The sequence below is a fragment of the Polypterus senegalus genome, chromosome 14 (assembly GCF_016835505.1).
Source record: "Polypterus senegalus isolate Bchr_013 chromosome 14, ASM1683550v1, whole genome shotgun sequence".
In the NCBI taxonomy this organism is placed as follows: Eukaryota; Metazoa; Chordata; class Cladistia; order Polypteriformes; family Polypteridae; genus Polypterus; species Polypterus senegalus.
The window spans coordinates 29244820-29258298 of NC_053167.1; the positions used below are offsets into that span (position 1 = coordinate 29244820).

Genomic DNA, 13479 nt, shown 5'->3' on the forward strand with positions numbered 1-13479 from the left:
CCATCCATCTATGTATTTTCCTAATACATTTAATACAAATTTAGGTTTGCAGTAAATTGAAGCCTATTCTGGCAAAATTAGGGGCATAGCATAAACAAATGTTGTACAGGGTATCAGTCCAAAACAGATGGCACTAATTCATAAACATTGATTCATACAGGTTTTTACAGTAGCCATTTAACCTAACAGGCATGTCTTCAGTACGTGAGTGGAAGGCTGGAATGCTTGGGAGTAAAACAAACAATGGTATGGGGAGAAGAGACGGACTGGAAATGGGCTGGGTCTGCTAGAGCTCCAACACAGCAGAACAAACCTGTGAGCTGCTATGCAACTGTAAAGGAAACAGTGAGTTTGAAAATTGGACTGTAAAACAGAATTAAACCACACAGTGCATTTAATTTTCTTTCAAGAGTTTTCTCAGTGTAGTAGCAATTTAACATAGTATGTTATCCATCCATCCATTATCCAACCTGCTATATCCTAACTACAGAGTCATGGGGGTCTGCTGGAGCCAATCCCAGCCAACAAAGGGCGCAATTCAGGAAACAAACCCTGGGCAGCCCACCGCAGGGCGCATACATACACACACACACACACACTAGGGACAATTTAAAATCACCAATGCACGTCTTTGGACTGTGGGAGAAAACCCACACAGACACGGGGAGAACATGCAAACTCCACGCAGGGAGGACCCAGGAGGCAAACCCGGGTCTCCTAACTGCGAGGCAGCAGTGCTACCACTGCGCCACCATGCCGCCCTAGTATATTATGTTTAGGTTATTTTTGAATCAAGTGCAGTTTACCTCTTGATTTTTAATTGAAAAATGTATGAGTAATTACAATGATTTGAATCTTAATAAAATGTTTAGTTGTTTGCAAGCTGATTTCTGTGAGGCCTTTTGCTTTCACTATTGTTGCCTTCGATGTTGGTGTAATTAAGTGTATTTAACTAAGGTGTCATTATTAATGGTTCTGTTTGATTTAAAGAAACAAGGAAGAAGAGCATTTTAATGTTAGCAGAATAATTCATTGCTTTCAAATATTGGGTCAGCAAAGAATTTCCCTTTTTAAAACAGCTGTTGAAATTTTAAAAGATTGGTCCTTATAATAACAATGGGAGGAAGGTGGTAGACCAGTCCAAAAGTTGTAAAATAAATCGCACAATACATTGATCAGACCTGGAGAAGCAAATATTAACAACCAGCACCTGATGGCAGAGTTAACAACATGGCACGTGCACAACTCAGCAGGAGGGGCCCACTGCAGACATCCTGAGTGTGACATTGTTTTTAACTGCTAACATGGAGGAGTGGAGAGAGTCGTGTATCCAAATAGTAGTGCCTCTTGAAGATAAGAGGAATCTGCAGAATGAGATCCCCAGTTGCAGCACTGTTTATTCCAGGTTCAATAGTAAAATAATCTTCAGCCATATGTGAAAAATTATTTATGGTAGCTTCAACCATCATAGTTCTTTACAACAGTTCTTTACATATACGTATACTGTAAGACAGTTTGAGTTCACATCTACTTGAAGTATGTCTAGACCATGAAGCATGAAGTATACTGCATTTTACGCAGAGATGAACTTTAGCAGGTTTTTACAGGGAAAACAAGCATTCATTAAATGTAGTGAATTAGTGTGCTTACCAGGCAAGTTTACCTCAGATAAATCCCAAGCATCATCTTTTGTATTTGGCCAAAAATAGATGGGATTGTATATCCCAAGGAACATTGTTTGTAATTGTGACGTTGTCAGGAAAATCTGGATATTTTTGAACTCTTTTTGTTAATAAAACAAATTGTTTGTGGTGTTTCTCAACTATGAAAAGAAGAGTTTTATTTATTTTATTTTTATTTTTATAATTAGTGGTATGGTAGGGCAGGGATTAGCATAACTGACCTACAGATCCAGCATCCTGCACACATGTTCTTTGTGTCTATGTGTGTGTTCTTCCTGTTCTTACATGAGTTCCAACATCCCTAAACATGTGAATACTGGATTAATTGGTGAGTCCAAAATAGCCCAGTATGTGTGTTTGTGTGTGTGCATGTACATGAGCTAAGCCTGTAAAAGACTGAAACCTTTTTCAAGAATGTTTCCTGACTTGTGCCCAGTGGTACCAAGATAAGCTGTGACCATCTGCAATCCTGACATGATTTTAAGAACACTAAGTTATGTTTATTTGCATTAAGGGACTCCACTTAGTTCTCCATTTCTTGCAGAGGAGTTGAAGGGTATCTCCTTAGTCCCATACAGCTGGAGAGTGAAAGAGAAGTGATGTCTGTTAAGTCATATTTTTTTGATTACCGTGAGATTTTCATGGTTTTTGAAAGTCTATTTTTTGACAGCCTGATGGAATTTGTATGAATATGTACAAAGCTAACAAGAAATGATGACCAGAGATCCAGAAATAGAAAAAGTGGATCCCCAGACCTGTTAAAATTAATGCCCTTATTGGGTCTAGCCATTTAGATTTGAATTGCAAAAGTTTGAATTGTCTTTTTATATAAAAACCTTGATGCCTCTGACTTTTTTCTTGCAATTTCCCTTGGGATCAGCAAAGTGTCTATGTATTCATATGTAGTTGCATCTGCCAATTAATTTATTTTTATCATCATTCTACTTCTCTGTCACATAAATGTGTAATTACTTTTCATGTTAAGATGTGATTGATTTGCACTTGTGATTGGCTGGCAAATAAAGAAAACTGCTGAAACTGTCTGCAATTTGTGAAGGAGATCAGTAAAGATTAGAAAAAGATTCTTAGTAAAAATATACTATCATGTACTATATATATGTATGTCTCGCATGCGTGTATAAAAGATTCTTATTAGTTGATGAATGAAGCTGCCTAACTGGTAAAATGTTTAGTGAATAGGAATTGATTAACAATATTAGAGTAAATGACCTCTTCTTTTTGAATAACATAAAATACAATAAGATAATCATGTAATAGTACAACTTTAATAAGCGTATTATCTTATTCTGTGGTTGTCAGGTAAAAAGAAGAATTTTGTATTTGATAAACTGAAGGCAGCTTTAACTGTCAAGCAACTCCTGTTGGCTCAACATTGACTTAATTTTCTGATATACTCCTATTAGAAGCCTTGAGCAATATGTAGTGGTAGCCTGTTGTCTCTAGAGCACCCATAAGTTCACTTTGCTCAGCCTGAACAGGTGCAACTTAACATTGAGCAGGGGGTGTAAACTTCACTGTGCAAAGATGAAAAGAACCCTTTGTTTCTTAGAATTAGTTCCCTGAGAGAGGGCACACCATGTAAGGTGATGGAGTAAGCTGGGTGTTATCAGCTGGACTGGTCTGCACAGTCACATCATGCTTACTTTCCATTTTTAACAAATGAAAAAAGAAAAAACAAATAAGCTAAACAGCTGAAGGTCAGCAGCAAGTTTTAAGGGACAACCAAACAGCCTGACTACCCACACTCATTCATAATGTCCACTTGCATTTTTTATACAAACTGCATAGAGTATATTTTATGGCTAGCCACTCAGGTGGAATACTTAATTTATGCCATTTTGTTAAGTTAAATCAAGGCAGCAGATGATGAGGAAATGTGTTTCTGAGAGATCTGTTCTCTGGAAATGTTATTGAGTGAACTCTATTTCAGAAATTAGCAGATGTGGCAAATAGGAAAAATAAGAAAAGGAGGCAAGTGCTGTCAATTTAAGTTTGAGACATTTTTGCACCTTATCCCAATCAGTGACACTAATTCTTAATTATCCCAGGCATACAATTTCTGGTCACCTGATACATGAGACATTTCTGTGGAATTACATTTTTTTGAGAAGGAAAATTGTATTTTATTTTTACCTATAAATTTGAAGAAGTGCTGAGGAGGATTCTAGATTTTATTCACTGTTGAAGGCATTAAATAGCTGTTATAGGCCTTTCTTTCTTTCTAAAGATAGTTGCTCTTTAACAAGTGTAGTGTCAAGATTTTTTCCAGCTGCCAGTAAAAGTTAAGATGGCTTACTTCTGTCTTCAGCTGTCAGTGTATATGTACAGCTTTGGGGAGCAAGTGGGCTTTAAGCATTTCCAAAAACAGTATGATTCTTTGAAATTTATTTTGTGAAATTTATTTTTGCCTAAGCCAAACTCCGCATCACCAGAATGCACAAAGTGGAATTTAGGCCTGGATGTGACACCAGTCTATGACAGAAAATATGCTGTGCTCCATTTGAAGAAGGAAGTTTCTAATTGGAAATTTCATCCGAAATGCCCCCACAAGTTGTATTTCTTATTTTGAAAGTCTGGGCTGGTCTGTCAGATTATGACGTCAGTCCAAAATGGTGTACACAAAAAACCTTAGTGAAGGCTGTAGTACTATACTGTTTGTTAGCGTTTTTGTCTATTTGTGTCTAAATAAATCAGTCATAGATACAGTACTGTCCAACCTCTATTTGTGGAAGTGGTGCTACGGTGTTTGGATGCACAAAGTACCACATAATGTATTTTTCAGTACTTGTCTGTACTCCAAAAGAGTAATCACAATAAAGGTTTCCTGGAGGCATCAGTATTGTTTTTCCAAATGTTTTGCTGGAATGTGGTCAACATGGGTGTGATGTCATTCCCAGCTCCAATATCCAACTTCCAAGGTAAATGAAGCACAACAATACTCACACTCTTTGACACTGGGAAACCTGAGTGAATGATAAAGCTAACATATACTCGTAATTTGGCAGGAAATGGTATAATTTGCAAACTCCACACAGAGCAGTGAGTGGATGATGAATTAAATTAGGGTCCTAGGGTCTGCAACATTAATCTATAAAGCTTAGTATGTTGTGCATTAGAATAAAAATGTTCATTGCAGACTTGGATAAAAGTAAAAACAGAACTTCTCAAAACTTAAGACACTCAGAATTTTTGAGGGCAGTTTACATTTGATGTAATACCTAGCCATCTCTTATTGAACTCACTTGATCTACCTTAGTATTGCTGCTGCTGTTGCCAACCGAGCAGGACTGGTTACAAGGTACAAAAAAACCCTTAATTTGGCAACACTCCATCACAGGACATTGACACCATGCTTACATTTTTTCTACCTATATTAATGTATTATTATTATATAGTATGCCATAATCTACCACTGAAGAATTTTCTGACCACGCTTTTTCAGTTTTCAAGTTCACAGGGAACTGGATATCTGTTGCTCCATCACTCCCTCACTCACTCATTTCAGTCACCTTTTAGCCTAATATTTTCATCTTTGGGGTTTGAAAAGAAGCTGAACACACAGAGAATATTCCAGTTGTACCCAAGTGGAGACCTAGGCTCCCAGAGCTGTGAGGCAGTGGCCAAAACTAGCATGTCACTGTTCTGCCCAAAGTACAGTTATTGTTACACAATAATGTTTGTTTCATGCATTATAGTGGAGAGCTGAAAGGCAATGCATGTTCTTCCTGTTTCCATGTGGTCTTTCTGTAGCTGCTTTAATTTCATCCTACATCCTAATTGGTAAGTCTAATTTGTCCCAGTGTTGTATGAGTGTGAACAAACTACAATTAGTCAGGTCTTCAGCAACTAACAATAGTATGTCAATTAATGTAATTTTGTATATTATTTGAGTTGGAATCTACTACCTGTGAAATTGGTTAAATGCAGTTAAAGACATGCATTATCTGTACTCGGCTAACACATGGTAATTACATTCTGTTATCACTGCTATTTCTGAATATGACTCATTCATGAAGTAACTAAACAAAAGTTAACTTAGCCCTTGGACATTTGTGAAAGATGCATCTTAAATACTTTTTCTGCCTTGTTAAGAATTGCATTGTTAATTGATTATTAACATTTAGGTTCTGGTATTAGTATACTATTCCTGTAATGTAAAACTCTGTGATGCTCTAACACAGCTTCATTTTGTGACCTCTCTAAATATAAACTATGCATTCTATAGATAAACAAAATTTCCTGTGAAAACAAGTCATTTCCGTTTAGTTGAGTCAGACTTAAGTTTGTTAAATTGCATCTTTTTAACTGTGAATTTTGTCCCTACATAGAGTTAAGATCTTTACTTGAATTAGGATGTACATATGTTTAGGTTTAAACTGTTATTTTTACAATTAGTTACACGGAACCATTGATTATTATATTTTGTTAGGTTGAGATTGGGTTTCATGAATTTTTGGTACTGGTACATGTGCCTATTTCAAATTAGCATTATGTTTTCCCTTCTGTATGCCTTCTGCCTTCTCATTTCCTCCCAACTTGCCATTTTAAAGTGACAGTAATTATTCAGCCATCACACTTGGTCTCAGACCGTCAAGTAACAATCTTGTGTTGAGTCAAAACTTTGTTTTCTGGTCTCTTGAGCTTTGATTTTTTTTCTCTGCTTGTGTTTTATCTGACCTTATTTTTGAGTGTTCAACATCATATCTACTTAGTTACTTAAATCCTGTTTCTTGTCTGATTTACTTTTCAGCTTCTTGCTTGCTTTTTTTTGCAGTGTTCTTATTTGCTCCCTGGCTCTTATTTTTTATTAAATGCTGACTGGCCTTTTTTCATATGATCTGGTGTTCTTTTCATTCCACCATCCGATTTGTCTTCTTGAACCCTCAAGATGTCACTTGCCAAAGTCATCGGTGCATAATAACACCTAATGGCAGTGAACAAGCACTTTAAATAAGAAGGCAAGAGCTTGGCATATGGTGATGGGGGGCACATAATGCAATGTGACCATTAGACACAGGCATTCATTACAGTTTAAATTTATTAATTTTATTTTATGATTGGCATGCATTAAGTGCTGTGTTTATTAATTCATCCAATTATTAGACCATTGTAGTGGCCTGCTAGAATCATTATTGCATACCTGCTCCATAGGACATTGTGCCTTTTTTAGAGATGGGCAGCTAAATGACCTAAGAGAGGCAGCACCTGGGGCTAGAATTTATGATGCCTTAAATAAAAATTTTATTTTTAATAAATTAAGAAATAGTAAAATGTTTTTGCAATAAAATTGTTTGATGTTAGCCGTTTGGCATCTGGCTTATTTGGTTTTATGTTTTTATATTATTGTCTTGTATTATAATAATGAGTCAGAGTTATGTAAGTGGTAAAGCTCTTTACAAAAATTAATTTAATTAAATAATTACATCAGTTAAGTTTATTCTTATGTTCACATGGTACAATGGTATTCTTACTTGTATGTCTCCTCAGAATGGTTGACAAAAATACAACATTTGTTTGTTCTTATGGCTGACACCAGATTTAATTGGGAAAATAGCAATGAATACATTTCTTTGAAGTTAGGTAGAAAATAAGCAGTATCAGGTAAAAAAGTGATTAGCTCTGTGCTGGGTTTGAACTATGTGAACTTTGCACATGCTCCATATGCCTGTATAGAATGTTCCCAGTTTTCATCTCAGATCCGAAAGATGTACTGGTTAGAGTAGGAATATTAACTCTAAACTGGTCCTGTGTGATTGTGGGGGATATACATGAGAGGTCTTGTCCAGGATTGATCACTGCATTGACCCGTTTGTACCTGGATAGGATCTAGCACCCCTTTAACCCATGAACTGGATTAAACAGATTTAATAATATAATATTAGCTTATTTTATGGAAGCAAAATCAGAATTGGTTAAGGTATAAGCTATCTAGCACTGGGAAAGATGATATTGTAGTGGAATACATTTCAAATCAGTCAGATGCCCACTATAAAGTAAGCATGGTGGTTTCTTCCTCTTGTGGTGTTTCTGTTAGGTGGAGGACAGGCAGATGTGCAAGACAGGCCAGCTTAGTTGCTTTTTTTTTTGGTTGAGTGGGTGTTATTACGCATGCAGTAAATCGTAAATATTTTTACAAGTGTTTTTGACCCAGATAACTTCCAACAAGCTAGGAGGCTTAAATATTACTAAAGATTAAGTCTGTTTTTGAGTACATATGAATATTTGTTCTTCTTCTGATGCTCACAAAGATAAGCTAGACAGGTGTGATGCATCTTTGTTTTACTTTCCAACATTTTGATGGGGCTGCCTGTTGTTGCCGTGGCAGGGTTGTTGCCCCACTAGCTAGGTTAGAATTTCTGCCTAGTCACCATCTGTGTTGAATTTGAATGTTGTTTACTTTTATTACCATTGACTTGGGTGGAAACCTGTAAATTGGGCTAAGGTGATCATTGTACTGCAAGTGTAATTGTGTTGTGGTGTATTGTATGGATTGAGGATCATTTTTTTGCCATGTTTATGATGATATCAGAATCACTTTAGTGGAATGTTTGGGTTTGGACAGGCACTCAGGACACTACGTTTAGCATTCCATGTAGAATGTTTTCAATAAACAGCAGAAGAGTCAATGCCTGGGTCTGAGGAGAAAACAAAAGCTACAAATAAACAGTAAAGAGTTTGTAGAGGGAGGATTTGTCAGGATTAAAAGTAAATTAAGGCACAAATTACTGTCACTATGGAAACAACATCTCTTTCACACTAGCATGAATGTTGCAAACTAATTTATAAAATTGGGCTTTGCTTATTAATAAAAAAAGTGCACAAGATTTGTGAACACATGCAGGTCATGCTTCATAAATAAATAGATCTAAATTTTAAAGTGAACACTCATCATTTGTTAAGATGTTTCGGGTCTTTACTCCTACAGGTGTATCCATCCATACATTGAATTGTCCAACTGCTTATTCCAAGCCAGAATTCCATGGTGCTGGTCAGCATCAAATAAAATGTCAGAACAATTCATAGAATTGGTACAAGTACCTGTATATACAAGAGCACACTCACTCATACACACCCATACTCAAACCCTAGGATAATTTACACTTGCTAGTCAATCTGACCATCCATCCATCCATTTTCCAACCCGCTGAATCCGAACACAGGGTCACGGGGGTCTGCTGGAGCCAATCCCAGCCAACACAGGGCACAAGGCAGGAACCAATCCCAGGCAGAGTGCCAACCCACCGCAGGTCACACACAAACACACCCACACACCAAGCACACACTAGGTCCAATTTAGATATGCCAATCCACCTAACCTGCAATAACTTTATTTTTTTTTCAGGGAAAACTAGAGTTCCAGGTGAAAACCCCCTCATATATAGCCTGAAAATAGACAAACTCAACACATGCAGTTACTGGGTCAAGCGTCAGTCTCAGTCTTTTAGAGCTATGTAGCCACAGTGCTGACCATATTTGCTGCCATGCCATCTCACCCATGTGTTATGCCATGTGTTGTTTAGTTAGAAGTGAACCTGCACAATTAAAAAAATCTTAAGACTGACTAAGCACCTAAAGCACCTTTATTTGTCAAGTGGTAATGCCACTGTGTTTTCATAGTTTTTTAGCCAAGGAACTTGACTCCAGTTTGGGACAATGTACTTTCAAAGCTAAGTAAGTGCTTTCCCACTGTGTCCAGTTACTTGGTCATTTCAGGTTGAAGTGCTAGTGTAAATGGGTACTAAAGTGGTAGTTACTCAATAAACTGTTAGGTCTAAATCGTTTAAAAGTTTAGAAGAGTACTACAAGGTATTTTCTTCTTGCCCAAGTGTAACTTTTCTACACATCCTCTTTAGGTTTACAGCCACAGACATAAGGTCTATATTGAGAAACATTCATCTTGCCAACAGTAGTTCTGTTGCTAACAGATTACAGTTTAATATAACTTGTGCTTGTGTTAATGAGAATTCTTTTACTTTTTTTTTTTTTTTTCATTTAAAATGGAGTGATCACTTTAAAGCAGACGTTTTACATAAATGCTGAGATGTTGGACAATAAACCTATAAAAGTTGCCAGTCCTGGCTTTACCACTACTGTAACTTACCAAGTGTCCTTGGACAAGCCAATTGACCTACCAGTTTTCAGACCGTAGAGCTAAGTAAATAATGGAACTATTATGATTTTTTTATATTACTTCCAAGTGTAAGGTTTAGTTTATTGAGTAAGTGCGAAGTAAAACAAGAGCATGTTACAACAGTTTTGAAAGGTCATGTTCAAGCATTTCATATTTTTTCATATAGGTTATAAGTATATATGTTGACTGAATTAAAAAAAATAAAATAAAATCACTTATCACTTAAAACTGTTTTAACTTGAAACACATAACATTTTACGTTCCGGTTTGTCAAGCTTACCACTCAAGTGTATCACTGAGGAAACTCGCTATATTTGGAGAATGCTGTCATATGGCAGGTGTGCAATCCATGATCATTTTGCTTGTTGTCACCCCATAGCTATTGGTATTTAGGTAGCAGATGCAGATTAGAGATTTCTTCATAAAAGTAATCCGAGGAGCACAAGTCAAGGTCAACACTAATCTTTGACTAACATAACCATAAATGAAAGAAAAAAGCAAAAACTTAGATTTTCCGAATCAGACAGAAAAAAAGAAAAGTGATTTTGTTTCTTTGAACACCTTAGTTTTAACCCTTTGTGTTTGCAGCTACAGTGCTTACATGTTCTGCTCCCAAAATTACCAAACTGACATCAGTTATCATTAAACTCATTAGGGCAGAGTGGTGGCTCTGAGGCAAAGGATCTGCGCTGGTATCCCAAAGGTTGCCGGTTTGAGTCACTGTCAAAAGAGATCCTACTTAGCTGGCCCTTGAGCCAGGCCCTTAACCTTCAATTGCTCCAGGGGCGCTGTACAATGGCTGACCCTGCGCTCTGACCCCAAGGGGTATGCGAAAACTAACAAATTCCTAATACGAGAAATTGTATAAGGCGAAATAAAGAAAGAAAAAAAAAACCCTAAATGTTGTGTCACTTCCTGGTAATGAACTTGTATGTTGACACTGCTACTGGGCACAACAATTTCACCTATCTGTGTTAATCCATGCATGAATAATTATAAGCAAAACATAAAAATAATGCACTCTAATAAGAAAATTGCTACCATCTTTTTGGGATTAATAAAATATATATCACATTCTTGGCAATTGAGAGCATATCTTGAAACTGGAATTAAAGGGCTTTACTAGGAAATGATGGTCCACTTAAGCATTGTAGAGGATTTAGAACCTTTTCATCAGTGTTCCTGCCTTGGCCAAACTTGTACATGGGTTTCCTGATGGCCTGTTAAGCAGTCAGTATAGTTTTTTTTACTATTTTACGTGTAAACGTTTTCCCAATCTGTTAAATTCTAAAATATATTTTCCATGAAATTCAGATTGACAACAGCAATTAATGCATTTGGTATGTAGTTACGGACTGAAATGGACATCAGTTTGTATGCTGCTAGTTTATCAGTTCATCAGTTTATGAGCCCTTGATCAGATTTATACACAGCCCAATTTACTGTACCTTTTAGACTAAACTAATACTGTGCTGAATTTTCTGAAATACAATATTTTAATGGACTGTGAAATGTAATATATTTATTCCAAATGTAATTCTCAATAGACATATTTTTTGTGTATTATACACATGGCTGGGGGTTGTCAAGAAGTAGTAGTCTAGGGTGAGCTTCATGCTTGCATTTAGTGTAGCAGCTGTGAGCTGTATTATTAAGGGTAAATAAATTTGGACTTAACCAGAGTTTTAAGAACTTTCGGAAATGTGAATTGGTGGCATTGAGATGTATCCAGTGCCACACTAAGGTGTAATCATGAAGCGTGTGACCACTGTGGCACTCAAGAGTTAAAACTGTCCTGCATCACTGTAAGGTGCCTGAATAATCTACATTCAATCTTTCATCATGTCTCTGTGAACACTATTTTCTACAAGTACCTTCAGTTGTTCAGACCACACCAGTCATTCGCAGTGTAAAGTTAATCTGGCAGTTCCATATTTGTAGAAATGTACAAAAAATTGTCCATTTGTTAAGTGTGCTATTCCCACTTGGTGAAATCTCAGCTAAATAAATAAATGTTTGCATAGACAAAAATCAATACCACATACTCCAAAACTGTACATAAAATGAAAAAAAAAACCTCAATTACTTCATCTTCTTGTGTTAGGTAGACCAAAGTAGACTTGAAAAATCTAAATTATCTCTTAATTCATCAATTACCCAAAATGCTAAATTGTGCTTTAACATTTTTAAGACGTGTTATACATAAAGAAAGGTGCCAGGAACAGTTTTCAGCACCAGGATGAAGGCAACTCTTAAAAAAAGACACATTCCTGATTCTGCTGGTATATACTGTATGCATTGACTTCCTTCGCCTGTGAAATGCAGTAGTGGTTTAGAAACGACATATAGATTCTATAGAAGTCTCTTTCTTGGTTTTGAAAATTGCTAATTTCACTTTGACTACTGTCATCTCTAAATGCTAACTGCATCTCTTTGGCATAACTCCCAGCTTTCAGGGTTGTATGTGTCTTTTAACTTTGTTGTACATTTGCTTGCACTGAGATGTCTTACTCTGTCTCTGTTCTTCATTTCCTCCCCACAGAATTTGTTAGCCAAGGCTCTCTATGACAACAAAGCAGAGTCTTCTGATGAGCTGGCATTTCGCAAAGGGGACATCTTGACAGTGATTGAACAGAATGTGCTTGGCAGTGAGGGCTGGTGGAAGTGCTCTCTGCATGGACGGCAAGGGCTGGCTCCAGCCAATCGGCTTCATTTACTCTCCCCCTTTCAGGAAGAAGTCTTGCCTCTCCGAGGTTCTGATGGGAGCTACATAGAGAAGTTTCCTTCCTTTCCAGCCCTGGAGAAACCTCCAACATATAGTGTTCAGAATATCTATCAAATCCCAACGCCTGCCCGACCTGTAGGTCCAGCCTATGAAGTCATGGAAAGTGTCTACAAAGTTCCATTGCAGCATTCCCCAAGACATCCTGTACCATCTTCACTCAGACAGTCTTTGGAGAGCACATCAGAGGCATTGACTAAGGTGAGGCCTTGATATGAATAAGTGAAGAGGAAAAAGGTAGCAGAGTATTTAAGAAGATGTCTGTGTTTGCTGGAAAATAACAAGAAAGCTTTTCATGATAAAATGAACAGATTTTCTGTGTTTTCTATATGTTCACATGTAAACATTTAAGTAGTTTTAAAAATATAAATCACCATGCTTTGGTGTTTCACTTTTATAAGCAGACAGTTACTGTATTCTGCACTTATTTTACATGAAAACTTAGTAATACTTTATCAGAAGTGAAAAATATTTGTGAACAAGTTGCTTACCTCATGTTGTTTATAGTGATGGCCAAGAAAAAAAAAATCTCATGTTTTTATGCAACAGATAACAAATGTTCTAATACATTGGCCATCAGTGTGGGATAGCAGGGGCCAAGACTGAAAACAGCAAGCATGAAAAACATCTCAGGTTACTTATTGTATAATCTGCTTAATGTGTCTAGTTGTACACTCGCAACATCCATAGCACATGTACTTTTTGTTAAAATAGTGCTACATAAATACTCCTGGAAAACTAGAATAGTGCATGAAAGTAAAGCTGAATTGAGCTTTTAAATTGGAGACAGAGCTCTATACCTCCACTGGCCTCCATTGATGCACAAGGTATAAGCAAATATACTACCTAAGATTAATTTGCTT

At 36.7% G+C, this 13479-nt stretch overlaps 1 protein-coding gene across 1 annotated transcript in view; it reads left to right on the forward strand.

The window, feature by feature from the left end:
- cass4 (Cas scaffold protein family member 4) overlaps window positions 1-13479 on the forward strand; it is a 68086-nt gene that overhangs the window by 22321 nt on the left and 32286 nt on the right. The window contains exon 2 of the mRNA XM_039735611.1: window positions 12377-12817. Within this exon, the coding sequence (XP_039591545.1) occupies window positions 12377-12817 (441 nt within the window). The remainder of the gene's footprint in view (window positions 1-12376; window positions 12818-13479) is intronic.